Source organism: Malaclemys terrapin, chromosome 1, assembly GCF_027887155.1.
Source record: "Malaclemys terrapin pileata isolate rMalTer1 chromosome 1, rMalTer1.hap1, whole genome shotgun sequence".
NCBI lineage: Eukaryota > Metazoa > Chordata > Testudines > Emydidae > Malaclemys > Malaclemys terrapin.
In genome coordinates this window covers 293,362,196-293,388,912 of record NC_071505.1, presented here as the reverse complement: position 1 = coordinate 293,388,912, position 26,717 = coordinate 293,362,196, and the positions used below count along the sequence as shown (strand labels likewise).

The following is a 26,717-nucleotide window of genomic DNA, read 5'->3' as shown; positions in this document are numbered from 1 at the left end:
ATCAAACGTAAAATACTTAATCAATACAGAACTTGGAGAAATCAGGAAGTTTAATAGGAAATTTATATGCTATGAATATTAATTACAGCAGGGATTTATATATCACATTTAATTTTCAAAGCACTTAAAATGCTTAGCAACTCCAACATCATCTCTATTTTAAAAGTGAGGAAACAGGCACACTGAGGTTAGAGCAGTGGTGGGCAACCTGTGGCCCATACGCAGCCCATCAGGGTAATCCGCTGGCAGGCCACCAGACATTTTGTTTACATTGCATGGCTGCCCGCAGCTACCAGAGGCCGCGGTTCGCCATTCCCGGCCAATGGGAGCTGCGGGAAGCAGTGGCCAGCACATGGCAAAAAAGGCACCTTTATATGCAACAGACCTACTTTCTGGGTGTACTGAGTCATATCAGATGACTTCAGTAACTAAAGTAAGTTTCTATTTTGTGGAGCCAATATAGCTATCAGAAAGCTAACTGAATTCTATTCCTTCTTGGACATCCTCAGTAGAATTGCTTATTACATTTCAATAATATACACCTTAGCAAACCCATTGAAAGTAATGGGATTGTATAGGTGTAACTCACAACATAATCTTGCCTGCAGACTCTTCATTCTCGATGATGGTTGAGTCTTATAATTCTTTTTAAAATATTTTTTACTTAAACTGAACACATCTGACACAATCACCATGAAAAAATAAAGGTGGAACCCAACAATTTCAATTTATCAGAGGTATTTTTCAGAGTAGAATCACCCTTTAAGGGAAGGGCTTCATTTTCAGAGGTGTTGAGCAGGTACAACTACAACTGACTTCAGTTGGCATTATGGACCAGAACACACTAACTTAAAGCAGAACCAGATCCTGCTAGAACAAGATATGCAAAACCTGTCAACATATCTCCACTGCTACGATGATCAACACCCTCACAACACACCTATTAAGATCCATGGGTCCTACACATGCCTATCACAACATGTGATGTATCTCATCCAGTGCACTAAATGCCCGATAATAATTATATGAGTGAAACCCTCACACAGAAAAATGACAAAAGACATAAACACCATATTGCCTGTGTGTGAACGCTTTTTTACAAAACAATCACTCTATATGGGACCTCTCAATCCTCATTCTCAAAGGAAATCTGCCCATCATCTTCAAAAGATGAGCCAGGGAACTTAAATACATAATTTTGCTAGACATTAGAAATCATGGACTGACTAGAGACAACTGGATTTATGGTTTATTACAACAATCTACAACCCACTAACAATGCCTCCACCTCCGGCCCCCCCATCCCCCACCAGACCCCGCTGCCTTTTTCCCCCGTCCCTTCCTTTCCCTTCTCTGACTGGGCCACTTCTCCTTGAATGGTCCCTTGAAATATGTGTTAACTACTTATGCTAAACAATTTGTTCCACCTTGTATTTAGCTGTGAAACTCTGAGGGCTGTGCCGCTGTAGCGCTTAAGTGAAGATGCTCCTACACCGACAGGAGAGAGCTCTCCCATTGGTGTAGTTAATCCACCTCCCCGAGAGGGAGAAGATTGCCTGTTGACATAGCGTTGTCTACATGGGAGGTTAAGGTCAGTATAAGTACATCACTCAGGAGTATGGATTTTTCACACTTCTGAATGACGTAATTATACCTACATAAGTCTGTAGTGTAGATCTGCTGTGACCGTGGTGCCTGGAGGGGCTTCACTGAGAATGCTTATTCAGGGCAAACTGCAAAGAATAGGGCAGACAATCCCCAAAACTGGTGGTTTATTCTGCAATTAGATTTCACCAAGCCACTAACCAAACAGCTATCTGGTTACCAAGAAGCCAAAATACAGTCCCCTTTAAGCAATCCAGCCTTTGGCTCCCACCCAGACAGCCAAGTCTAATATAGGGAGGACTACTAAAAACCTTATTCCCATTATATAAAGTTCTACCAATGCCAAGTGACTGGACACATTGCTCACCAGGTCAATGAATATTTCAGATCTCATCCAAATACACACTTATAGTCACTCCATATTAACTAAATCTAAGATTTATTAAGAAAAAGAAAAAAGAAAGAGAGTTGCTATGGTTAAAAGATCAGTCTACATAGAGATATGAATAAAGTTCTTAGGTCAGTTTCATAACAGAGATGGTGAGGCTGCTGATTTGTAAAAATCCTTCTGGAATCAATGTAAAAGGTTATAATCCAACAGGCAGTCCATGTGCAGAGTTTGTTCCAATTCTACCATTTCCCTTAGTAGCTTGTTCCAATGGTTAATCAACCTCACTGTTAAAATATTGTGCCTTATTTCCAATTTGAATTTATCTAGCTTCAGCTTTCAGCCATTGGTTCTTGTTATGTCCTTCTCTGCTAGATTAACGAATCCCTTGCTACCAATGTTTTCTCCCCACAAAGGTACTTATCCACTGTAATCAAGTCACCTCTCAAACTTCTTTTTGATCAGCTAAACATATTATGCTCTTTAGGTCTCTGAATGTAAAGCATTTTCTCCAGCCCTCAAATAATTTTTGTGGCCCTTTTCTGTATCCTCTACAATTTTTTTAACGTAAGGCAAGGTAGTGGAGAATCAGGCCCAGATGCTTAAGCGGTGCAATAATGATACATGCAGTAATGATGCATCCAAGATGTCCCAGTTTCTATGCTCATCTGTATAGCAACCTAATGCTTTATATTATCACTGAGCCATGAGACAATTCATTGTATATTATAAGAACTCAACAGGTGACATTGTATCCTCTATTTTATTTCAGGTAAAGGTGCCTCTCATAATGATTGTCATGAAATATACTGTGGACCCTATCCTGAGTCTGAACCAGAAGTGAAAGCTGTGGCTAATTTTCTCCAAAAGCATAAAGATCACATTAAGGCATATATAACTATGCACTCTTACTCACAGATGGTACTGTTTCCATATTCCTACACTACGAATAGAAGTAAAGACCATGATGAACTGGTAAGTGTTACCACTTATTAAGTTTCATCTATATCTCCCACTTTCATCACCTTGCAGGAATGGACATTTAATGAGAAGTGTGAATGACTGCCTTCAGTAGGCTTTGAGTCTGTTCAAGATTTGAGAAAATTGATTTTTCGATGGATAAGAGCATAAGGAAGCTGGTTGTTGGCACCACCACTATATGATTACAAGAAAGTATTCTAGTTTTGGAGGACACTGATAAGATGAAAGTATTTATTCTGGATGGCTAAGGTAGCCTGACTTTCTGATATTTTCAAGGCATCGCTAAGGGAGCAAAGTAAAGGTAACTTGAGTACCTTAGTACGGCATTTCAATACATTCAAGTACAGGTTTCTTGTAAGTTTTCCCCTATATCTGAACCTACTGAGTCTGTAACTTTTTTTTAACTCTATTGCTCTTGAATGGTGTGCACCCATAACACTGATAGGTGCCTGCAGCTTTACTGCACCTTAAGTAAATCTTTTTCTATGGGAAATAATGTTTAAATGGTCCTAATGGTCTGATGGAGAGAAGCCCTTTTTTACAGACATGAAGTTGTCCGCTAGTCAGGGGTCTTGGGACTAATGGTCTCCTAAGGCCTGTATAAAAGAAGTCCAAGTCCTGTGAAGTTCTGGAGATCCTCACGATCAGGGCTCCTCTCTCCTGCAGAGCCTAGGAGTTGTGTAGGATCAGCTCCCATTCTATTAATCAACAGGATAAACAGGGAAAGCTGGGAAGTGAAGAACACTGTTGTTCTTTTTCCTCCACTGGTTAGCCCCCAAGCCTTCAGGTTTATCTAGATTAGGAAAAGAGATCCAGGCTAGGTTGGAGTTAGCCAATATATGCAGACCAATTAGGCTAGTTGAGTTGCTGAAGAGCTTTGAGAACCACTGGTCTAAACCATCCAAGACAGATGGCTATCCAGCTAAGTTCCCTCTAAGCTGCGCGGCACAGGCACCTCTCCTCCAGACCTGGCCCTGCCAGAGCTGCCGTGCTTGGGGAGAGGCACCCCGGCCCTGGCGCCACCAGAGCTGCTGCAGCTGGGGAGAGGCGCCTCACTCACGGCCAGAGCCCTCATCCCCCCGTACCTCAATCCTCTGCCCTAGCCCCGAGCCCCCGACCACACTCCGAACCCCTCAGCCCCACTCCTGCCACGCATCACCTCCATATTGATACACATAACAAAATCATTCGGCACATGGATGTAAAAAATTGGAGGTAACATTGTTAACCAGCCTCCTTTTGAAAAACTCCAGAGAAGGAGCTTCCACAACCTCTCTGGGCAGTCTCATGACATTCTTTATGCCACAGCATCCCCGGCATGGGGTCAAGCAGCAGCAACAGGTGATGGGTATTTGGGATTGCTCCTTCATGTTGCCTCCAACCTTTCCATTCCCTCCCGTTCTTTCCCCACACAGATCCAAGGTCTTTAAGGAAGATTTTGAAAATTAGCTGTTACTATCTCTTTAATGGAAGTTTTTTTTTCTTTTTTTAAATTAATGGGCTTTGTACAGTGATAGAATAGGAACACAGACACTGTCATGTTTGATCAGACCAGATCTCTATCCAGTCCCATATGCTGTTTCTAGCAGTGACCCCAGTGCCAGCCTTCACAGGAAGGAGGAAACAATCCTGTAGCCGACATGAAATAACTTTCCCCCAGGGGAATAAATTTGTTAGTCTCTAAGGTGCCACAAGTACTCCTGTTCTTTTTCCCCAGGGGAATGTTTTTTTTACCAAGCCTCCTCAATTAGTGACCATCTTATGGCTTGAAAGTTGAGGGTTTATATCCCTTTTAAATTTATTTTTTATCCTTGCTAATGTATTTGTGAAAGAAGATAAAGAAAATATAGATTTGTCACTTCTTTCCCTGTGAAGCAGAGATGTAACATCCTGTAAACTAATTACAGAATAGTTCATTCTAATCAGTTGTTCAAGAGTAGTGTATTATCAAATCCTTTTTTGTATGCTTCAACACTAACTTTAACTTAAAATACTTAACGGTTACTTAAACAATATTTGACAGGAAATGGAAAATACAGGATAGCTACACAGAATGGATTTGGTGATAAGTTTGCTGTCCAGCTGCAGCATAGATGCTATTTGTACCATGGACATAACCTAACCATGTCTAGCCACATCTTGTAAGCATTCTAAAGCCAACCACATATTCACATTAAAAACTGCAATGCAGCCAGTCTGGTGACAACCATGTTGTAAACAGGTCCTCTCTCTTTATTGTACCCCTAGTGAATGGTTACAATGCCCTAACAGAGTCAGTGTGAAACACTTTTACTAAATTATAAAAGTTAATTAATATTTTATTGATTTCAGCTATCTGTGGCAAATAAAGTAGTTCATGCTATTAGAAAAACAACTCAGAAAATGTATGAGTCTGGCCCTGGTGCACAAACTATCTGTAAGTATCATTTTTAGTACTATACTCAGTATGACAGAGTATCCTCTCTACCACAAGGCAGTGTGTAAGACTGAGGCCAAGGTTGCAAATAATAATCTGTTTCCTTTTCTTTCTCCTACAGATTTAGCTCCTGGAGGTTCAGATGACTGGGCTTATGATCTTGGCATTAAGTATTCTTTTACCTTTGAACTTCGGGACAGAGGAACACATGGATTTTTGCTTCCTACAAATCTAATTAAACCCACTTGTATTGAAGCACTTATTGGTATCAAAACAATAGCTTTACATGTTATCAACAATATTTAATGTGCTATATTTTGTCATTTCATTGCTTTAACTGGTAATTTAGATGACCTGATGGGCAGTGTCGTTCATTTAAGTCTGCTTTTTTTAGTTCACTCAAATAAAAGGAATTACTTACTGCTTTATTATAATTATTATTTGTTTAGGGGCAACAGGTAGGTGTTTCATTTACTACCTTTCACTTTGACATATATTAAATTGCTTCACATTTTGTCTTCAATGTAGCCATCTGTAGAATGAGAAGGACAGTGACAGATAAACTACAACTGTGCAAATGCAACCTCCCAAGCCCAATAATATTCAAACAAATACATGTTGTTCGTTTTAGTACCCCTTTAGTGTTTGCTTTCGGAGAACTTTTGAATAATCCAGTTCACTCACACCAACAATGGTGAAAAGCAACTTTTAAAACAAATTGTAATATTTGTACCTGAAGTGCTTGTGCAACCCACTGATGAACATGTTACAGGAACTTCCCTGTGCCAGATCCACAGAGGGTATGAATGTCTTACAACCCCAGCTAGAGAGCCCTGGCTCTGTAGTCATGATGTAGCCACTTAAGTTTTTAGCACTAGAAGTTCCTGGTTTAATCCCTCATGTTTAGGTCAAGATGGTGGCAGTCACCGTTGAGGTGCCTCGCCATGGAAGTGGGAACAACACTATATAACTGAGCTAACCTCTCACTATTATGCAACACAGCTCAAATGTCCAATATCCCCAATCATCCAGCATCTGAATAGACTGAAGAGATATGCCTATGGAAGGTCCAGTTGAAAAGGGGAACTGGCAGTGTGCAGTCAGACATACTGACTGGACACCAAAAGTCTGCTTACCGCGGGGTGGGGGAGGTACTGTGTGATTAACCCTCGTCAGTCCCTGCTTAGCCAGGGCTGCCTCATACCTACAGGCAGGCACCTTGTCAGGCTGCAGCAGCTCCTGCCCCAGCCTCAGCACAAAGGGTGCCCAGCTGGTGGGGGAGAGAGGTGGAGATGATCCAGTGAGCGATAGGGAGAAGGGAGACAAAGGAGTGAGTGACGAGGGCGAGGCTTTAGGGAGAAGAGACAGAGGAGGGGCAAAGCCTGGGGGAACAGGAGGCAAAGGGGACAGAACCTCAAGGGAAAAAGCGGAGCAGGGGTGGAGCCTTGGGTGGAAGAGGCGGGTCAGGGTGAGGCCTTGGAGGTCCTGATACCAGCAAGTATAGGTTACCATATTTAAAAAATAAAAAAAGAGGACACTCCATGGGGCCCTGGTCCCGCCCCTTTCCCACCCCGGCCCCGCCCCAACTCCACCCCTTCCCCAAAGTCCCCGCCCTAACTCCGCTCCCTCCCCTGAGCGCCCCGCATTCCTAGGGTTACCGTATGTCCTCTTTTTCCTGGACATGTCCGGCTTTTCGGCAGTCAAACCCCCGTCCGGGGGGAATTGCCAAAAGCCGAACATGTCCGGGAAAATGGCGGCTCTGCTCCTCCCCGACTCTATGGCTCTGTTTAAGAGCCGGGCTGCCCGAGCGCTACTGGCTTCGGGTAGCCCCTGTGCCTCCAGACCCTGTGCCCCCAGCCGGGCACTTCCCCTCCCAGGCTCCGGTGGTGCAGGGTCCGGAGGCACGGAGGCTGCCCGAAGCCGGTAGCGCTCGGGCAGCCCGGCTGTTAAACAGAGCCGAAGAGTCGGGGAGGAGCAGAGCCGCTGTGGCTGGAGGCTCTGCTCCTCTTCGGCTCTGTTTAAGAGCCGGGCTGCCCGAGCGCTACCAGCTTCAGGCAGGCCCCGTGCCTCCGGACCCTGCGCCCCCAGAACCCGGGAAAGGAAGTGCCCGGCCGGCAACTCAGGGTCTGGAAGCATGGGGGCTGCCTGAAGCCGGTAGCTCTCGGGCAGCTCGGCTTTAAACAGAGCAGAAGAGTCAAGGTAGGGAGCACAGCAGCCGCGGGAGGGGAAGTGCCCGGCCAGCGGTATTTTTCCCAGTCATGTTTGGCTTTTTGGCAATTCCCCGGGGACGGGGGTTTGATTACCAAAAATCTGGACATGGCCGGGAAAAACCAGACGTATGGTAACCCTAAGCAAGTAGAAAGATGGCAACGCTACTTCTCTTCCCTTGACCAGGCCCCTCCCCTCCGTCATTTCAGGCCCCTCCCCCTTCTCCTCCCCTGACCAGGCCCCTCCCCCTTCTTTTTCCCTGACTAGGCCCCACCCTCACCCATTTCAGGCCCGACGTCTCGTTGCCCTGCGCGGCCGGAAGTTGCGTTGCTACGCGCGGTCATGGCGGCAAGGCGGTTTCCGGTGAGCCAAGGCTCCTCCTCCCGACGGCGGCAGCGGCGGCGGCGCTGGGGCCGGCCGGTTGGTTGCGCTGCTTTCCCGGCAGCCCCTGTGCTTGGGCAGCGCCGTTCGGTTGCCGGAGCGGGCCGCGCTCCTTGTCTTCCTCCCCGTGTGGCTCCGCGCTCAGGTCCGGGAGGACGGACTCCCCCCTCGCCCCCTCCCACCCTCTCCGCCCCGGGCGGCGGCGGAGGAGGCGGCGGGGACCGGCCAGGCAGCGGAAGGAGCAGGTGAGTGTGGCGCCCCGGCGGGGAAACCGGGCCTGGGCGGCCGGGGGAGGGGCGGAGCGGGGAACAGGCCCTTCTCCCACCGCCGCGAGGAGCAGGCCGGCGGGACCCGCATCCCCGTGCGGGGGCGGGGGGGCTCGGTGCTGGCAGAACCTCCCCACCCGCGCTGCCATCCTGCGCCCCGCGGCCCGGGCAGAGCGGCTGCAGAGGCCGGGGGTCACGGTGGGGCCGGCGGCGGGAGCGCTGGGCTGAGGGGCTGTGACTTGTGAGGGCAGCGCGGCCGAAGGGCGATGGTAGGTGACTCCCGGCGGGGAGAGAGTCGGAGAGTAGCTGGTCGGGAATGCGGGTTGTACCAGACAATGGGGGAGGGGGGGATCGTGATGTAGGCGGGAGCGGATCGGCCCTAGGCTGTGGGGGTGTCTCTGCCCTGGCGCTGAGATGGGTATGGGGTGTGTGGGGGGCGGGGAGGTGTTGATTTGTGAGGAGAAGCAGGGGGAGAGCTGTGGGTCAGGGCACCGATCAGCCAGCGAGTCTGCTACACTTGAATTGCCAGCTAGACCTGCCATCCTACCATGATTACCATCTTCTTTGGTTGATACTTTACAGATGGGAGTCCTGTTGTGGGCTTCTCATTGCCTCCCACACGCGTGATCTCTGTCCTTTGTGGGCATCAGGGTCCTGGAGTCCCCGTCACGTCTGCTGATAGTAGTGAAATGTAATCAGCCTTTTTAGCTGAATTTGGGACTTGTCCGCCCTTGTAGCATAAATCCTGAACCTTGGTGCTTTTGCCTTTTCTTTAAAGACTCCGGTCATTGATGCCCATGCGGAACTTGTAGTTTAGGCCAGTGATTTTCAAACTTTTTTCCCTGTGACCCAGTTGAAGAAAATTGTTGAAGCCCGTGACCAAACATAATTATATCTTTTCACTAGAGTTTTCATAAAACCATAATATTGTAATACATTCCAGCTTAACACACTTTACATAACTAACACTAGAACATTAGTCTTAGTAAGCTTATGGTAAGGAGTGTGGGAGATGGCCCAGGGTAGGGCAGAGGATGGTGTGTGGGGGTGAGGGTTGTGGGGTGGGACTGGGGATGAGAGGTTCAGGATGCAGTAGGGGGCTTAGGGCTGGGGCAGAGGGTTGGGATGTGGGGGGGAGGGGGTGAGGGATCTGGGGTGGGGCCAGGGATGAGGAGTTTGGGGTGCAGGCAGGCTGCCCCAGGACTGGGGCCAGAGGACTCCCCCCAGCCCTCTCCCCACCGGCAGCAGCTAGCTCTGGGCAAGGAGCCTCTCTCTCTCTCTCTCCCTGCTGGCAGGCAGAACGAAGCTCTGGGGGAAGGGGCTCCTGTTTCCCCCTGCTGGCAGGCAGCATGGAGTTCCGGGGGAAGGGTCCCCCTCTCCCCAAGGGCAGAAGTGAGCTCTGGGGCTGGGAGAAAGGCCTGCAGCAGCCCTGCAAGCCCCAACTTGCGCCTCTCCCCAGTTCCTGCCCACCTCCTACCTCTCTTCTCTCCAGGTTCCTGCTGCATGGCAACGATCTTTATAATTTTAATCAGCAAGGCGACGCAGTGCCTGACATTCCGCGACCCAGTACTGGGTCGTGACCCATACTTTGAAAACACTGGTGTACGCTGATGACACATCAGATCCTCAAAGGCATTTAGGTGCCTGATTCCCATTGAAATCAACAGGAGTCGGGTGCTTACATATCTTTGAGGATATGAACCTGTGTGACTAGTATTATAGATTCTTCATTTTGTCCCCAGCATCACACCTAGGGATCTCTACTGGATCCTCACTAGACCTAGACCATTGCTTTTTTAGATTGGATTGCTTCAGGACGTTTTGAAGTCTAGTTTCTACTGTACAGTAGATTGTGTGCTACTGAATGGAACGTGATGGGAACTGGCTGGTTGCATTTAAAGACAAAGGGCTTGTCTTCACTACAGGGCTAAGTCGACCTAAGATGTTATGCTAGTAGCTGGAGTTGATGTAGCTTAGGTCAATTTACCATGGTGTCTTCACTGCGCTGCCTTGACGGGAGAGACTCTGGTCAATCTACCTTAATCTTCTTGGGGAGCTGGAATAACAGGGTTGACCGTTGATTTAGTGGGTTTTCACTAAATCGATCCCAGCAGCGTCAATCTCCCCGTAGTGAAGACCAGGCCTTAGTCTGGTAAAAGTTGTTTTGGGAAGTGGCTCCCTACCTTTTCAGAGAAAATGTGAAATACCATGCATATAAGACAGCAGCCGTAATTTTTTTTTTGTTTACCTTTTTCTGTAATCTTCGGGACTGAATTGTTGCATTTTACCAAAAGCTGGCTAACCCCAATTCACAAATGTAAACATATTGCTGTCGATTACTTACCATTACTGGTTTATACATTTAAGATGATAAAGGAATACTTTGTGTTAAATAAGAGGTGTAGTTAACTTAAATAAGAAGACATGTTCATAGCAGAGGGTTGTAAAATGCCAGACACAAGTTTTCATTTGCAACTTGAAGACTGGTAATTTGGTTTTACTTTTATGTAGACATTACAGTTTTTGTATGTTATGCATCTGAAAATTGGCCATCTGAATATTAATATACAACATTTAACCTTTTTTTTAGCACTCTGTGTGGCAAAATGTGTCATTTATCTCTTAATGACATTAGTTTGCTATATTCCAGAATATTGTAGCATAATCAGTGTACAGTTAATTTTTTTTAACATTTTCAATTTTAAAAAAGACATATTTTCTAATGGGACATTATTTATAGCAGCGGTTCTCAAACTGTGGGTTGGGATCCCAAAGTGGGTCACAACCCCATTTTCATGAGGTTGCCAGATCTGGCTTAGACTTGCTGGGGGCCAGGGCCAAAGCCCAAGCGCTTCAGCCCTGGGTGGTGGGTCTAAGGTCACAGGCCCCCTACCTGGGGCTGAATCCTTTGCACTTCGGCTTTGCAGTGGGGCTTTGGCTTTGCCCCCTGCCCTGCCCCCTGAGTGGTGGTGCTTGGGTGGTCTCAGGCTTCGGTCCCCCCTCCTGCGGTGTAGTCTCCTTCAAGAGTGTAATAAAAAACAATGATTTAAAAAATAGATTTTTATTGAAATTTAATTTTTTATTTAAATACCATCTTATTATTTTTTAAAAAAAAACTATTTAAAATTAAATGTGAAATTATGTCAATTTTTATTAAGGCCTACATTTATTATAATCTATTAAAATAAATTTAATATTAAGCAGTACATGTTTGCTATAGAAGAAAGTCAAACCACTGAACTGGTGGAAATCACTGACTAAGCACCGAGAACCAGAGTTTGTTGAAGTACTAGACCAGCTTTTGACAGCAGTCGTCTCTTCTGTAGGTGTAGAGAGAATGTTTTCTTTATTTTAGTTTATTCAACTAGTTCAGTTCAATGACTATCTTGTACGACATGGTGATCAGAAACAATCAGTTCAGTTCACTAACTACAGATAATACTTGCTTTGTTTAATAAATCAGTTCTAAATGCAAAACATGTTTTGATAAACTTTTTTCTTACATACCTTGTACTTGTAAGGTAATTTATTAAACTAATTAAAAAAAATCAGAATGCTCTTTCTACATTTAATTGAATTTGTTTTCATCCAAATAGTTTGACACAATTCATAAGTTAAAAAAAAAATCATCTAGTAAACAAGAAATGCATTATTCACCATTTTCTAACATCATAAAAGGTAAAAAATAAGATTCCAAATAAACGGAAGTTAAACTATATACAGTAAAAGCTATGTTATCCGGCACTTTGCCAGCTTGAAAGCTCTAGAAACTGGCATTTCGGGAGGGGGTGTGGGGCTGTATCTCTGGGAAGGAGTTTGGGTGGAGGAGGGTCTTGGGGCAGGGAGTTGGGGCGTGGGGGAAATTTTGGGGTGCGGATCTGGGCGGTGTTCACCTTGGGCCCCTCCCTGCAAGTGGTGACATGTCCCTGCTGCCGCTGCCCCCACAATCGGTCTTACCTGGGAGCAAGCTCCGCAGCTTCCATTGGCCGGGCCCTGCGGCCAAGGGGAGCTGCGGGGGCGGCGCCTGCAGGCAGAGGCAGCGTGCAGAGCCGCCTGGCCACCCCTCAACCTACAGCAACAGGGACATGTCGCTGCTTGCGGGGAGCTGCCCTAGGTGAGCACCGGCTGAATCTGGCGCCCCGTACCGTGCCCCAATCTCTTATCCTGAGCCCCCTCCTGCATCCAAACTCCCTCCCTTAGTTAACCGGAATTTTTGACTTACCAGCACTCCCCAGGCCTTTAACATGCTGGATAACAAAACTTTTACTGTAACAGCTTAAATAAGTGTGTATAGATAAAGTGTATCCTTCTGGAAGCACCAAATTTTGTGTAAAGGCTGTATTTACTTGGAGATCAACATATTTTAATGGTTACCAGCTAATGAGACTCAACCTTTCTTTAGGAAAATAATTAAAAAGTACAAATGCAAAACAACATTAAAATCGATTATTTAAATTACGGTTTCTTGCTTTTTGATTTAAATCACTTTGATTTAAATCATTCCACCTGTTACACATTATCATTAACAGAAGTATCAAGGAAAATATTACCCCAACATCATTATTTGTATTGTTGTGGGGCCTGGGAGCCACAGTCATGGATCAGGACCCCCCAAAAAAACAGAACAAAAAGACAGTCCTTGCTTCAGAGAGCTTACGCCCCACCTATAAGAAAGAGACAACAAATGGATACAGATGCATTATTGGGGGAGTACATGTTAATTCATTTGCAATATAGTAATACAATGAATTCTGTTCACTAAATGTTATCTGTCATGCATTTGAAAAAGCTTCATTAATAATAAGCCACCTTTTGTACTGCAGAGTGGTATAGAAATATCTACAAGAGAATAAGGTATAATAGTGTTGATAGTGTATTCTTATTTTTTTATAGTACCGCCTTTGGATATTATATACATGTAAGGGGGGAAAAAGGCAGTTTAAATAATACAATGAACCCTGTAAATTAAGTATTATAAAATTGATTTCCCTGTCCCATTTTCATTATTTTTTTTCTGTGATATTCATTAATAGTGGTGAGATGTCATGGAAATTGAAAACTTCTAAATATTCCTAAATGTATTTAGTTTCTAAGTTATGTCACTGAAATAAAGAATTAACAATTATTCCTTCTAATTACATTAATTTAAAAAAGATATTTCCCAATTTTGTGCATTTAATGTATTTATTGACCGAGTTGGTAACTGTTGAGTGCTTACGGCTCTATCCTCACTGAGGCTCAATTAACATTTGCTGAACAAGTTGAAAGAGGAGGCACAGAAGCAGACCAAATGGGATTAGGAGTCTGAACTGCATTGGTGATCATTGTAGGACTGATTTTTTTGGACTGTGGTCAAGCAAGTATAAGAGCACTTCTTAGAGAAACCTAGGAAGAATTAAAGTAATTTGCTGAATTTTATGGGGACATTACATTTCAGTTGCTCTTGGCTATCTGTTAAATTGTTGGTCGAGAGAGTCAGAAATAAAACTTCCCCCTTAAAATTTTGGAATCCTTCTCTCCCTCTGCCTACACAAGAGTGCATATGGAGGGAGGCAAAGGGAATGTTCCTACTCTTGCCACAACATAGTCAAAAAACAATTTCCCTCACTACTTGCATATAAAATATCAACTGTATTTTATGCTTTTAATTTCCATGGTTGCTGAAGAATAAAAAAATAGTGATTGTGCATTCAAATAAATGCATTCTGCTTAATTTCATAAATGTGTGTTCCAGTGTATTTAGTTCTCAGATATACTTCTCTGTCTAGATAAGCATGCCTGGGCCCTGATCCTGCAACTGGCTCCAAATGCATGGATCCCCATGGAAGTCTGTGGGCCTTTACTGTAGGTCAAGGATCTGACCATTCAGATCTGTTTACAGAGGATTGAGACTCTTATGTGCACTTTGATGGTCCTTGAAAGCAACATGCTGTGCGCTCATAGCATGCTGTTTTCGCTTGGAATGTTTTGTCTCACCAATTTTTTTTTTCAGTTAGCAAAGTACATGATTCTCATTGACAGCTGGATATGTGCCAAAATTTAAAAATGGAATCAATCTTACATTATCTGAACACATGCATACAAAACTCCATTTAAAAAAAAAAAAAAAACTTGAAGTGTGAAAACACTTTTTCCATGTTCAGAAAACTCAAATGGCTGAATGGAATTTAACTAAAAATTCTTTTTGGTTCAAAAGAGTATGAAGAAATTACAGTCCAAAGTGTAATTTTTTGTGAAGATTACTCATAAGTACACTATTCTTATCACAATACTATAAAAGATCTATCCTTTTAAAATTGACAATCGTCTTAACTTTTCTGTGGTAGTGAATTCCAAAAGTCTACTAGTTGTTGAGTGAAGAGTAAATTAAAAATAACCAGTTCTGTTTGTTGCCTTTGTTTTTTGGAAAATAAAGGGGCATTCTTGTTACAAGGCAAGATGAATGGGAACTCCTTATCAGTGTGTTCCTATTCCATATATCATTATATATTTTACTCACCTTTCATGTGTTCACCCTCTCCCCTTCCCATGCCGTCTTTAGTACTGTTCTAAACTTTTCTGTTTCAGATGTCTCTTTTAAGCCTGTGAAAGTGAATGCAGTATTTGATGTGTGGTCTTACTGTTAATATATACAATGCCTTTTTAATATATTCTGTATTCTCTTCCCCCCCCCTCCCCCAATCCAAGGATCTAATTGCATGGTACCTTAAATTAGAGTGAGCAAAGCCTGGATAAACTGTAGGGAACAACCTTGAACTGGAAGGGAGCTGGGCTAGTCTAGACTTGATGTTTTACTCTCTAACTTGGACAGTTTATCTTTAGACTTTTTAACCATTGCTGCACATTGAGCTATCCACAATGACTCCTAATTATTTTTCTCAGAAGACTGGGCTAATTTGAACTCATTGTCTATATACAAATTGAAATAATTTCTCCCGTTGTGCATTACATTGCATTTATTTACATTTCATTTGCTGTTATATTGCTCAGTCTTCTAGCTTCAATAGAACTTTCTGGAGTTCCTCAATATTCTCCACAGTTTTTACTAACCTAAATAACTTCTTGTTACTGGCAAGATTTACTATTTTGCTGTCTTACTTCACACTTCAGATCATTAATAAATGTTAACCATTGTTTCTAATCTCTGGTACATCCTACAATTAACTTCTCTCACAGCATGTAGCAACGTTGCACATATAATAAAAACGTGGTAATGTGAACATTGATTATCTGAAAGAATGTTATGTCCCAAACAAAGATTTGAATAAATAGTCAGGGGACTGGGAAAGCCTCTTGCAGAGCCCTAAGTATCTCCTGCAGTTTATAGAAGAGTCAAAGAGCTTAAGGACTTCAGTGTATAGTTTTCTACAGAGAGAACATTGTGCTGAAGTCAAAGCTCAGGGAAAGAGCCAACATTCAGATAACGAAGTCTCAGTGTAGTGAAGAAATCAAAAGACATTGTCAAAGGTGCCAGATCTAAAATGTAGGTTACATCAGTGGCATTTTTTCCTTATGTAATGCATTTTTCTTAACTGGTTGTGGATTGTTTTTGCACAAACTGGCTTGCCCAAGCTGATTTTTTCTGTATAAATTGATGTCGCTTAAACAAATGGAGAATCTTTTTGGACTCAGTTCTCCTTTCTTTGTAGCCTGTTTCTCCTGCCTCATATCCTCCTCTCCCCTTATAGCTTCCCTCCTTGCTCCCAGGTAAGACAGATTATGGCTAGGAAGATTTGTCAAGCATAAGGTGTATCTGTTTGCAAAATTTATTCAGTTCTTTTAGTGATCAGAAGGATTTCAGAAGTACATCAGCATTCTTTCTTTAAAGCACAGCAGTTGCAAACAGCCATACAATTACTAGTCATGCTTATTGTGCATGCTGGTTTAAGTAGGGGAGGGGAGAGGAGGGGATGACTGCCAATAAGTTCTCATAAACAGTGAGGGGAGCAATGGGAGTTCCTTAGAAAAGTACGTTGCCAAACTCTGAGCCCTCTTTACCAGTCAAACCCCATCTCTGGAAAGAGTGGTTAAATACCATTCAAAGTGCTCTTTACACTTGAAATCACTGAGGTAATGGCCAAACACATGTGCCCAAAGAAAGCAGCTGTTCTGTATGTTTGCTGCCTGAATGAGCAGAACAGCATCTGATGTTCTCCCAAAGGGGGATGTTGGGGAATCCAAAGCAGGTCCATAAAATAAAATTAAAAACTTTCATTGTTGATGTTCAGTTGACTAGTTTATACCAATTTTATTAGTACTCAAAGGCATCTTTTTAGTCAGGTACATTCCATTTATTTATGATTCTCCTATTCCTTTATTCGTCACCTGTCCTGTAATTTATAGCATAATATATTCTTTTTACTTGTGAATTCAGTGACAATAGCTCCAAACTAAAGGATTTTACAGTTTTGCTTTTTTTTTTGGTTGAAGTAGTACAAAATGTCAAAAATTAGAAGGAAGGTCACAGTGGAAAATACCAAGACCATATCCGATAGCACATCCCGAAGACCCAGTGTGTTTGAAAGGCTTGGACCCAGCACTGGAAGTACTGCAGAGGTGAGTTGTAAAAGTGTTCTTCTCTTCCTTCCCACCCCAGCATCTTCTCTTCCAGGACATAAGTAGTGGGTAGAGTTGTTCATGAGTACTGACTGAATATTCAGTCATTAGTGATGTTAGTAAAGGTAAAGAGAACACATTCACACATAGATGTTCAAGATATTAATCTTTAGATTTTCAAATTACTTGTGGTGTTCCAGCTTCTAGTGAGGAGCGGTAACAATGTACATTTACTAATATTTTTATAAACCTAAATTTTTTATCTGGCAGACTTAATGCTCATTGTTGGTTTTTAATGAAGTAAATTACTGGTGGATGGAAATCTCAGATAAATGGGAGTAAATGTGGACTCATTTGTTTGTTCTGCCACACTCACACCAATGGTATTTCCAGAAATGAGTGTGAAATTCACCTAGTAATGTCTGTCTCTTAGACACAGTGCCGTAACTGGCTGAAGACTGGCAACTGCCTCTATGGGAACACATGTAGATTCGTACATGGCCCTTCACCACGAGGTAAAGGCTATAGCAGCAGTTATAGAAGGTAAATCAAGAACTCACTTTGAATTGTTCACATGCTGTAGGAAAATAACTTTTTCAAGTATGTCTTCTGTAAAAATTTTAAATGCTGTGGTGTGCCTAATGGTATGTTTTATCAATAACCTTATTGGATTGTGAAGCTGCTGAAAACAAATAACTTGGCAAGATGCAGTGGGTTTTCCCTGGATTTTCTTGTGTGTGTAACTTTAAAAAAGAATTAATAAAGTGCTCTGGATGCAGATTAACTTCTTTTGCACAATAGTGTTTTAACCTGCCTTGAAATCGGACATGCAAGTACTTTAATAAATGGATTTTTGTGTAGTGTGTCACTGCAACTTCTGTCTGCCTCTCTATCCTCTACTAAAATGCTGTTTTGCAACTGTTTAAGGCAATACTCTCAAAATCACGGCCCATATCCCTTTGCCTTCACCAGTAACAGTATTTTTGTTGGTGTGTGAGGTCGCTATTCTTTTTCTCCGGTTGTGAAGAAACATGCTAGGACAGTGGCTCTCAACCTTTCCAGACTACTGTGCCTCTTTCAGGATCTAATTTGTCTCGCGTACCTCCCAAGTTTCACCTCATTCAAAAACTACTTAGCTTACAAAATCAGACAAAAAAATACAAAAGTGTCACAGCCCACTATTACTGAAAAATTGTTTGCTTATTTATTTTTACCATATAATTATATATAAAATAAATCAATTGGAATGTAAGTCTCGTACTTACATTTCAGTGTATAGTGTATGAGAGCAATATAAACAAGTCATCTGTATGAAATTTTAGTTTGTACTGACTTCACTAGTGCTTTTTATGTAGCCTGTTGTAAAACTAAGCAAATATCTAGATGAGTTGATGTACCCCTGGTTGAGAACCACTGTGCTAGGATAGGAAAATGTGGTTTCATGACTACCTCTACAGACAAATGTCCAGCAGAGATTGAAAAAATGTGCCTATGTTGTTAAGTAAAATCAATGCACTTTATAATGTCTTATAATATACCCAGTGCTATCTTTCAAAAAGTGCACCGTGTAGTAGCATGAGTCCATGCTACCTAACCAGAACTGTATTCAGTAAGTCTGTATCATTCTTTCTGAAGGGAAAAATGATTTAATAATTTTCACTTCAGCACCTTTCATACAAAGATGTTACAAACATTAATAATGCTTCACAATGCCCCTTTGAGGTAGAAACTAGCCCCACTTTATAGATGCATAAACTGAGGCACAGAAGTTAAGTGACTTGTTGAAGGTCAAACAGGATGTCTGGCATGGATATTATGGTTCTATTCCTGGCTGTTTCCCATTTCTGTGCCTTAATCTTAAAACCATCTTAACTTTCATTGCTTATAAAACTGTAGCAACTGGGATACAAAATACAGGTTATCTCAGTATGCAAGGGAACTTACTGTAATGTTATGTGCTAAATTCTCCAAAGAGCAAAGGAAGAGAAGTGCTTTACATGTAAATGATTCTAAACTTACCTTTATGTGCTGAATGTCACTTTCCCTTGCTACAGTATTTGGAGTATTGAGTGTATAGCCCTTCTTACTCACTTTTTTTTTTAGCTGTTTACTTTTAATGGCTAGCAGTTTTTTTTTTTTAATTTTTTGCTTCTTATGAAGGCATGAAGTTATCACTGGTATTCAGGAATAATGGTTTACATCTTTTTTTATATTAACTTTTTTCTCCTATAAGTTATATGAAAGTCAAATTGTATAGCTTGCTGCTTACTGTGAACTTTGGATAAGTGAGCGACCAGAGTATTTGGAAGCTTGCTTTAACTCCTCTATAGGTCTTAGCAAGGCATAAAAGAGTCTGTTCTACACTAAGGAATGTTGTCATCTTCTGTACCATTTTGTATCAGGGAACGTCTGTCAGACACTGTTCCAAGAACCCGTACAGTTATACTGTCTCCAAGTAAGTCTTGTAAATGCTTCCGTCTGCACTATTTCAGCTCAGACATTGTCAGTGCTACGGTATCTGGGAAGCCTAGATGTTATGGTTGCACTGGGTCAGCTGAACCTCTCAGCGTAGTCCCATGACTGTCTTGCAAGCAACTTTGGTAGCAGAAAACATTGCCACCTGTCCCTGCCCCTGCAATTCCAGGCCTGCCCAAAAGAAGCCACAGTGGTACTTAATATATCTATCCTGACCATTACACACTTCACAGTTCAGGCCATCCTCCTACGGTAGGAAAACAAGACACTTCTTAGCTTCTTCAAACTTCAGAAATGTTAACATAAAACTTTATTTGAACTTTAACATTCCCTGTTCTCTTCCCATGGGTCTTGGTCTGTTCGTGACAAGCACAATATAAAATAGATCATCAGACAGACACATCGACACACATACTGCGTTCCTCTTGAGAAAATTAAGAATTTAATAACAACCCAATAAATTGTTCATTACTGAGGGACAAGGATGGCATCACAGTAGACAGCTGGCTGAGCCCTATCTCTGAGACATCGATAATCCCAAAGTGAATCCTAATTCTTTACTTACCTGCTAATGGTACCTCAGTAGCCAGTTGTTTGGCACTCCTTATGTACTACCTGATGTCTGGTACACCTTCTTGAGGGCTCATTTCATGAGGTGGGGCATGAGGTACAAGATGACTGGCTGGACTTCATTATTTTGCCTAGAGAGATGTCTTTCCCCTGTATCCTGGATTGTTACAGAGGAATCCAGGCACATAGCGTCATCAGCAGGTGTAGGGAGATCTGGTTGCCTTCTGCAATATTGTTGTCATAGAATTGTTTGAAGGCACAGCTCACGCTCATCGCAAACTATGCACGCTGTACAAAACCACTCGAAACAATTGTTGTAACAAAGCACTGATGAAACCAAATACAGCATAAGGTTAACAGGTACAAATATGTGTATGATGTATTGAGAGGCACAACTAATAAGAGAGAGATGAACTGAAAACTGACACAATCTTAATTACGGTCTCGCGACCACTCAAGCATAGTATGTGCACATAGAATATACACTATATATAAATGTACATTGTGGATGTCTGTGTGTAGTTTATATATAAAATCAAACTGCTTGCATTATTGGATAGGTGCCACAATGGTGCCCAAAACAATTGGAAGGACTGTTGCGAGTGGACACATGCACTGGTTTATGCAGCTTGGTTTGTGTAGTATGAACATGTTGAACTGCTGCAGGAAGTAATGGTGCTAAAAGTGCTTACTGCAACATGAAACCTTGATATGGTGAAATTCTCTAGTGTAGACACAGTTAAAATATGGACCATCTGTGTATCTTATGTAAAAGTCCCTGGAGAAAATACAGGCTTACTGAAGGGTATTTTGTTAGGAATTTCTGTTTAAAATTGTTACTGGAGACAGCTGTAGAGTCCTTTGTATACTATAACATGCACACTTAATTGGAATCACCTGTGGAACTAAAACCTTACATTTAGTGTTCATAATGCAGGAATTTCTGTCTTGTGTACTATATAGAAAACTTAAGACCTTTTTAAAGGAGCAAACATTATTTAAAAGAAACAACTTCCGGTGCACCAGATGAAACAGCTGCAGAAAATTTACTAGACAATTCCAATCAGTTCGTGGGTGTGTTTTTTTTTTTTTTTTTCCTGTGCCCTAAACCAAAGTACCCAAACCAGCCAATGCCTCCTAAGCAACCACCTGCTAAGGAGTAAACCTATTAACTTAGTTTCACCAAATTACTTATTTCTACTGTCTTTATGTTGTTTTATTATTTGCAGGAGGAAAGGGTTCACCTTTATTTCACCTCCGTGTTTATCTCCCAAAGCAATAAAAGATGACAGCCTCACAAGGCTTCTTTCTGCTTCTAATTTCCTGATGGCCTTCCTCATCTTAAAGTAGTTTTGAATAATGCCTAAATAAATTGAGCTGTTGTTGGTTTCCAGCTTTTTCCAACTTAGAAATGTGTATTGAGAGTGGTGGGTTTCTCCATTTATCCTGAAACTTAAGGAGAAAGCCTTATGCATTCTAGTAGCATCAGATTCTTTCTGTTGGCAGGTACATGAGTTGCATTCTCACTAGGTTCTGTTGCTTCTCTGATTTGTCCACAGAGGGTATTATGAGAACAATGCTTCAACCAGTGGCGTTGGGGCAAAATATGTCATCTTTAGATTATATATGTAATCTCTCTGCCATGTAAATGAAATTTGGTCAATTCCACAAGTCCTGCTCCTTCATGTAGCAAGTTTGGGATTTTTGATGGAACTGATTTTTAAATAAAATAGACACAAAGAACATTAAAGAAATACCCCTTTTTGTAATGCTGAAAGCTGTTTGTGGAGGGAACAAGTAGCATATTCAGCGTCTTTGAAAAAATATTGATACAGCTCAAAGGAATGTTTTTTAGAGGATTAAAACTTACTTTTAAAAATGAGCAATAATTTACTTAAAACTATAAATTTAAAATATGGTGCAAGTATGCATGCTAGGAAGGTGACTTTTAATTATATTTATGTGCAGGGTATTTTGTTGATTAGTACTGCTGGGAAAGAGCAGATTGAAAACCCCCTGTTACGGTTGAACCTTTCCTCTGACTTGAAAATGACGTGTGTGTACAATTTTGCTGCACGTTAAATATATTTAAAAGCAGGAGGAGGATAAATAGGAGTCACTGTCCTTTTTATTGGATCTCTTTAAGATTACCTTATGGCCATGTTTAACATTTTAATGATGGAAATATTGCAGAAGAGGAAATTGAAACATAAATAACAAGGCTTCAAACAAGCAATTTTTAAAAGTAGAAGCAAATTTTATTTTTTTCTTAAATAGCTGCATGTACAGGAAATAGACCTATTCTATAATGGGGAAACAACCCAACAAAAAAATATAGAAATCTATCATTCCTAATGACAACACAAATCCCTCTAGGAAAAAAACAAATGCCCTGAACAGTGGTTTTCAACCCCTTTTTCATTTGTGGAGCCCTAAAAAATTTCAAATGGAGATGTACACCTGTTTGGAAATTCAACCTGTGGTCCACTACCTTAGACTGAAAACTGACTGAACAGAAATCAACTATAAATGTTGCATGTGCTTGGCCTGGCATTTGATGCAGCGTGAGAAAGGATGCTAACCTATGGGCTTCTATGGTAACAATAACATTTCTGGGTTTTGACCTGTAGGTGGGGTTAGTCATATAGTTTTGATTAATGAGAAAAATGGAATACCTTTTCTGGGATCTGAAACTTTATTTTCATAGTCACCTTTTGCAGACCCCTTAGACATAGTCTGTGGGCTCCGAGGGGTCTGCGGACCACCAGTTGAAAACTGTTGTCCTGAAACAAATGGAAGTTTCATTATTTCAAATATCAGACAGGCTTCCTGGAGCTAGTAGTTCATCAGTATCTTTCAGTGTGGCTATAACTAAGCTGGTAAAGATATAAAGCTAAGAATGTTATAGAATTATCTGAGATGAGAATCTGCAGTAGGAATTAAGAGCAGATACACACAGTGCAGTATTCAGCTAGGTTTATTTGGTGAGAACAATAGATGGCTTTTAACTTGAAAGGCCGTGCCTTATATCGATACAAGGGTATTCCCTAAGAGGGGAAATAAGCTATACTGGCATAAGGCACCTCATTACCATAACTGCATTCGAACTAGGGGTGTTGTACTGCTATAACTATTTCAGTTTAAAAAAAAAAAAATCATACACCTGATCAGGATAGTTATACCAGGACAAAAATTGCAAGTAGTCCTGGCCTTAGGATGCAGGTCGTTGGAACCTGAATTCAGGTAGGCTTCCTTTTTTTTTTTTTTTTTTTTTTTGGCAAAATGGCCAAGGCTATGGGTGAGTGGCAATTTTGAATGATGTCTGCTCAAAGGCCTTATCTATGTTCAGAGTTGCACTGGTTTAACTTTAAATCTGTTTAAACAAAGATTTAGTTAAACCAGTGCAGAGCCCTGTGTGGAAGCTCATAATGTGTTCACAGAAGATTTTGCACTTGGTTTAAATAGAGGTATGATTTTTCTTTTAAATCTAGTGCATCTTTGAATATATACAGGGCCAGAGATAACTGGAAGGGTTTAGTGGGTCATGAGTGCGATAACTAGAGCTAGACAATAGTTGAGGAAAGGCAAACATAGTCAGCCTGGCTGGGATTTTGAATACAGTTGTGAAAGTGATGCTGCATCTGAGTTACAAGCTGCACTCTGCCCTGCATATGTCAGTTTAATTGGACTAGTAATACAATATTGTGCTAAGTCATTTTGCTTCCAGTGAGAAAACAACCCGTTCCTGAAGTTCAGTCTTTCTTGACTGCTAGGAAGCTGTTACATGATCTTAATTTCCAAAAGCTGTTTAGTAACACCAAACCCATTAAGATTTCATTAGTTTTCCTCACTTTTGCTGGGTGGGGATCTTAGGCATCATGGCTGAATTACTTAAATCAAATTTTGTCAACAGATTTTTCTATAAAAATTAGTTACAAAATCAGTAAAGGAAATTGAGTGTCCTTTTCCTTAAAAGGAAGCAACTACATCGTATCTGTTTCTGCCTTATACAGGTCACCAGAAAGGCCCACTGGGGATCTTCGGGAGAGAATGAAGAACAAGCGTCAAGACGTGGAGGCTGAGCCACAGAAACGAAATACAGAGGAATCGTCCTCTCCCGTTAGGGTAAGAATGGAGTGCATGGAATATCCAGCCTCCCTCAGTAGCAGTAGGTTAGTGTGTCCTAGAAATATGGTCATTGTGAATTGTTTAATATTAAATAACGTGTTATAAAATATTTAATTTCATATTTAGTTGCTTTACAGTATTTAATATTATCTTGCATCTGTATAGTACTTTTTGTCTTGAAAGTTACCTGAATTCTTTACAAAATCCACAAGCTGAAATGCGTATTATAAAATTTTGACATTCAGCTACCTCTGGAGTGAAACTGGCAGTTTTTTAACAATATAGCGGAACCTTTTGAAATTGTCAATAAAATGTACCAGCCCAGGCAAACACCTACTAGCTCATTTTTACTTTAAACACTGACATGTATAAAGCACCTACCCTTATTGGCATTATAACACATCATTTACTTGTTACTCACCCCCAACTCCATCTTGCTTATTAGAAAACACCCCCTTCATAAGCCCATGTAATCACTACTCCATGTTTTCATTCCCCTCCATTCTCCCATCATTCACCCTAGTTCATCAGTTTTTATCTCTGCAACAAATTCACCAATTCTTGTTCTCTGCCATCCCACCCCCTCCAATCAATTTTTTTTCTCAGCAAAGTCTATTTCACCTTCTCCACTGACATTGCTAATGAAGAGAGACAAAGTTGATAGCGCTCCTCTGCAATTGGACAACAGCTGCAACATTGATTTACTCTTTTAAGTATTTACAATTTTTTCACCACCGTAAGGGCTAAAACCTTTTTGCTTTTAAAGGAATGTTTTTAATTCTGCGAGCATTATTGGCATTGTTTCTCTTCTGGGTCTGTTGCAACTTGCTGTATGTAAGTGGAAATTTGAAAGACTGCTATGTAAAGGAATCAGCAGGAACTGCTGTCACTAAAGTTACATAATGGTTTCCATTCTAACCTCATTTTCAGTTGCTGATAACTTGCTGAAATTTTCAGTGCTGTCAACTCTCTACACTAAGGTGATTTTATTTAAGTTTGAGAAAAAATGGTTTAGTTCTTGAGTACAAGGAGAGTGGGAAAAGTGTATTTTTCCCATGAATAAAAAAGGTATTATGATTTAGTTGCTGTGTGCAACCTTAACGTGCACATTTTTTTTAGCACTTAACTAGGCAGCCATAATGTTCTATTCCTGCTATTCCTGTAGTGACCGAAGAGAGAGACACAAAAAACCCAAGCTAATCTTTTAAGTATATCAAAAGCAGGAATCTTGCAAGAGAAGTTGTGGGTCTGCTGAACTACCAGTGAGTAAAGGAAGCAATTAAGGAAGATAAAGACTTTGCAGAGAAGCAAAACTATTCCTTTGCATCAGTCTTCATCACAGGCGATGTTGGGGAGATAGCTGCTCCCGACGTATTTTCTTCAGGTATTAAAGATGAGGCAAAGTCACAGAATGAGTTGTCAAGAGGTGGTCCGGGAACAAATTGTTAAATGTCAATGGGTCACCAAGACAGTCAGTAAACAACCAAGAGTTCTCAAGGAAGAATGAAGTGACTTGAGTTGTTAACGAAAATATACAGTCTTCTTATAATAGCTACTATTCCAAAGGACTGGATGGTCGCACAATTGGATCTTTTTTTTTTTTTCCTTGCTTTCCCCCTAAAGCTCTAGAGGTGAAGGTGAGAATCAAAAACAAGTAAACTTTATTTTGAAATAATTAGTTACGAAACACTTTGGACATGATATGATAGGGAAAATGAGCACAGCTCTTGTAAATTAAAATTGTGCTTCTATATTCTACTAGAATTGAAATTTGTCCACAAAATAGTGACTAAAGGAGAACTGATTGACATAAATTGGACTTGAGTAGTCTCTCTTGAAACAAAAGCTTTCTGAAAGAACTAAACAGTCAAGGTGTGATTAGAAACTGGCCAAGAGACAGATGACAGAAAGAAAGAAATGGTCAGTTTTCCACAATGGGGTGCTCCAAAGAGATTCTGGACAAATGGTTGAACAGTTAGAAGACAGTTTGCAGAAGATAAAAAAAAATTTACGTTAGTCAAAACTAGGGACAATTATGAGGAATTTCACAGGGACCTAAAAAGGAAGCAGTTTTAGGTCAGTACAATGGCAGATGTAATTCAGTGTTAACAAATGCAAGGTAATGCACATTAAAGGGAGTAACTTAAAGCACTCATTCACATTACTGGGTTTTAAAGTAATTGCAACCACTCAGGAAAAAGACCTGGGATTATTGTGGATAGCTCAATGAAAACATCGGTTCAATGTGCAGTAGCAGTCAAAACAGCAAAACAAATGTTAAGGTGTATAAGTAATGGAATAGAAAATAATTCTTAAAATATGCCATGATGTAAATTAATAGTCCACCCTCATTTGAAACACTGTTTTATTCTGGTCACCCCATCTGAAAGAAGATATAATAGAAGACGATGATGTCTGGAAGATGAACAATGAGGTGAGAATGGCACTGTTCGGAGAGGAGCCAAATAAGCGGGAACGTGATAGAGGTATATGATGATGAACGGTAAATAGAACATAAATTAGGCACTCCTGTTTACACTTTCTCATACTAGAAGAACATGGAGTATTCCAATGAAACTAAAAGATAACAAATGTAAAAATAAGGAAATGTCTTACAGTGCACGTAACTAACCTGGGGAACTCATTGCCATAAGGCACAGTCCAAGAACTTAGTATGTTTCATAAAAGGACTAGACAGTTGCATTAGACAGGAAAAAAACCTTTTTTTTAGAAGGGATATAAA

At 41.3% G+C, this 26,717-nt stretch overlaps 2 protein-coding genes across 8 annotated transcripts in view; both read left to right on the top strand.

Moving 5' to 3' along the window:
• The window catches only part of CPB2 (carboxypeptidase B2), a 31,296-nt gene extending 25,478 nt beyond the window's left edge, over positions 1–5,818 (top strand). The window contains exons 9-11 of the mRNA XM_054014496.1: positions 2,766–2,968; positions 5,306–5,390; positions 5,512–5,818. Of these exons, the coding sequence (XP_053870471.1) occupies positions 2,766–2,968; positions 5,306–5,390; positions 5,512–5,696 (473 nt within the window). The 3' untranslated portion in view covers positions 5,697–5,818. The remainder of the gene's footprint in view (positions 1–2,765; positions 2,969–5,305; positions 5,391–5,511) is intronic.
• Positions 5,819–7,925: 2,107 nt separating this feature from the next.
• The window catches only part of ZC3H13 (zinc finger CCCH-type containing 13), a 57,156-nt gene continuing 38,364 nt past the window's right edge, over positions 7,926–26,717 (top strand). Inside the window, exons 1-4 of one of the 7 annotated variants that reach the window (XM_054014465.1) lie at positions 8,134–8,224; positions 16,676–16,801; positions 17,235–17,344; positions 23,860–23,971. In XM_054014465.1, the coding sequence (XP_053870440.1) occupies positions 16,685–16,801; positions 17,235–17,344; positions 23,860–23,971 (339 nt within the window). In that variant the 5' untranslated portion in view covers positions 8,134–8,224; positions 16,676–16,684. Of the gene's footprint in view, positions 8,225–16,675; positions 16,802–17,234; positions 17,345–23,859; positions 23,972–26,717 lie in introns of those variants that run through there. The other 6 variants (XM_054014457.1, XM_054014444.1, XM_054014435.1 and 3 more) reach the window with 6 other exon arrangements.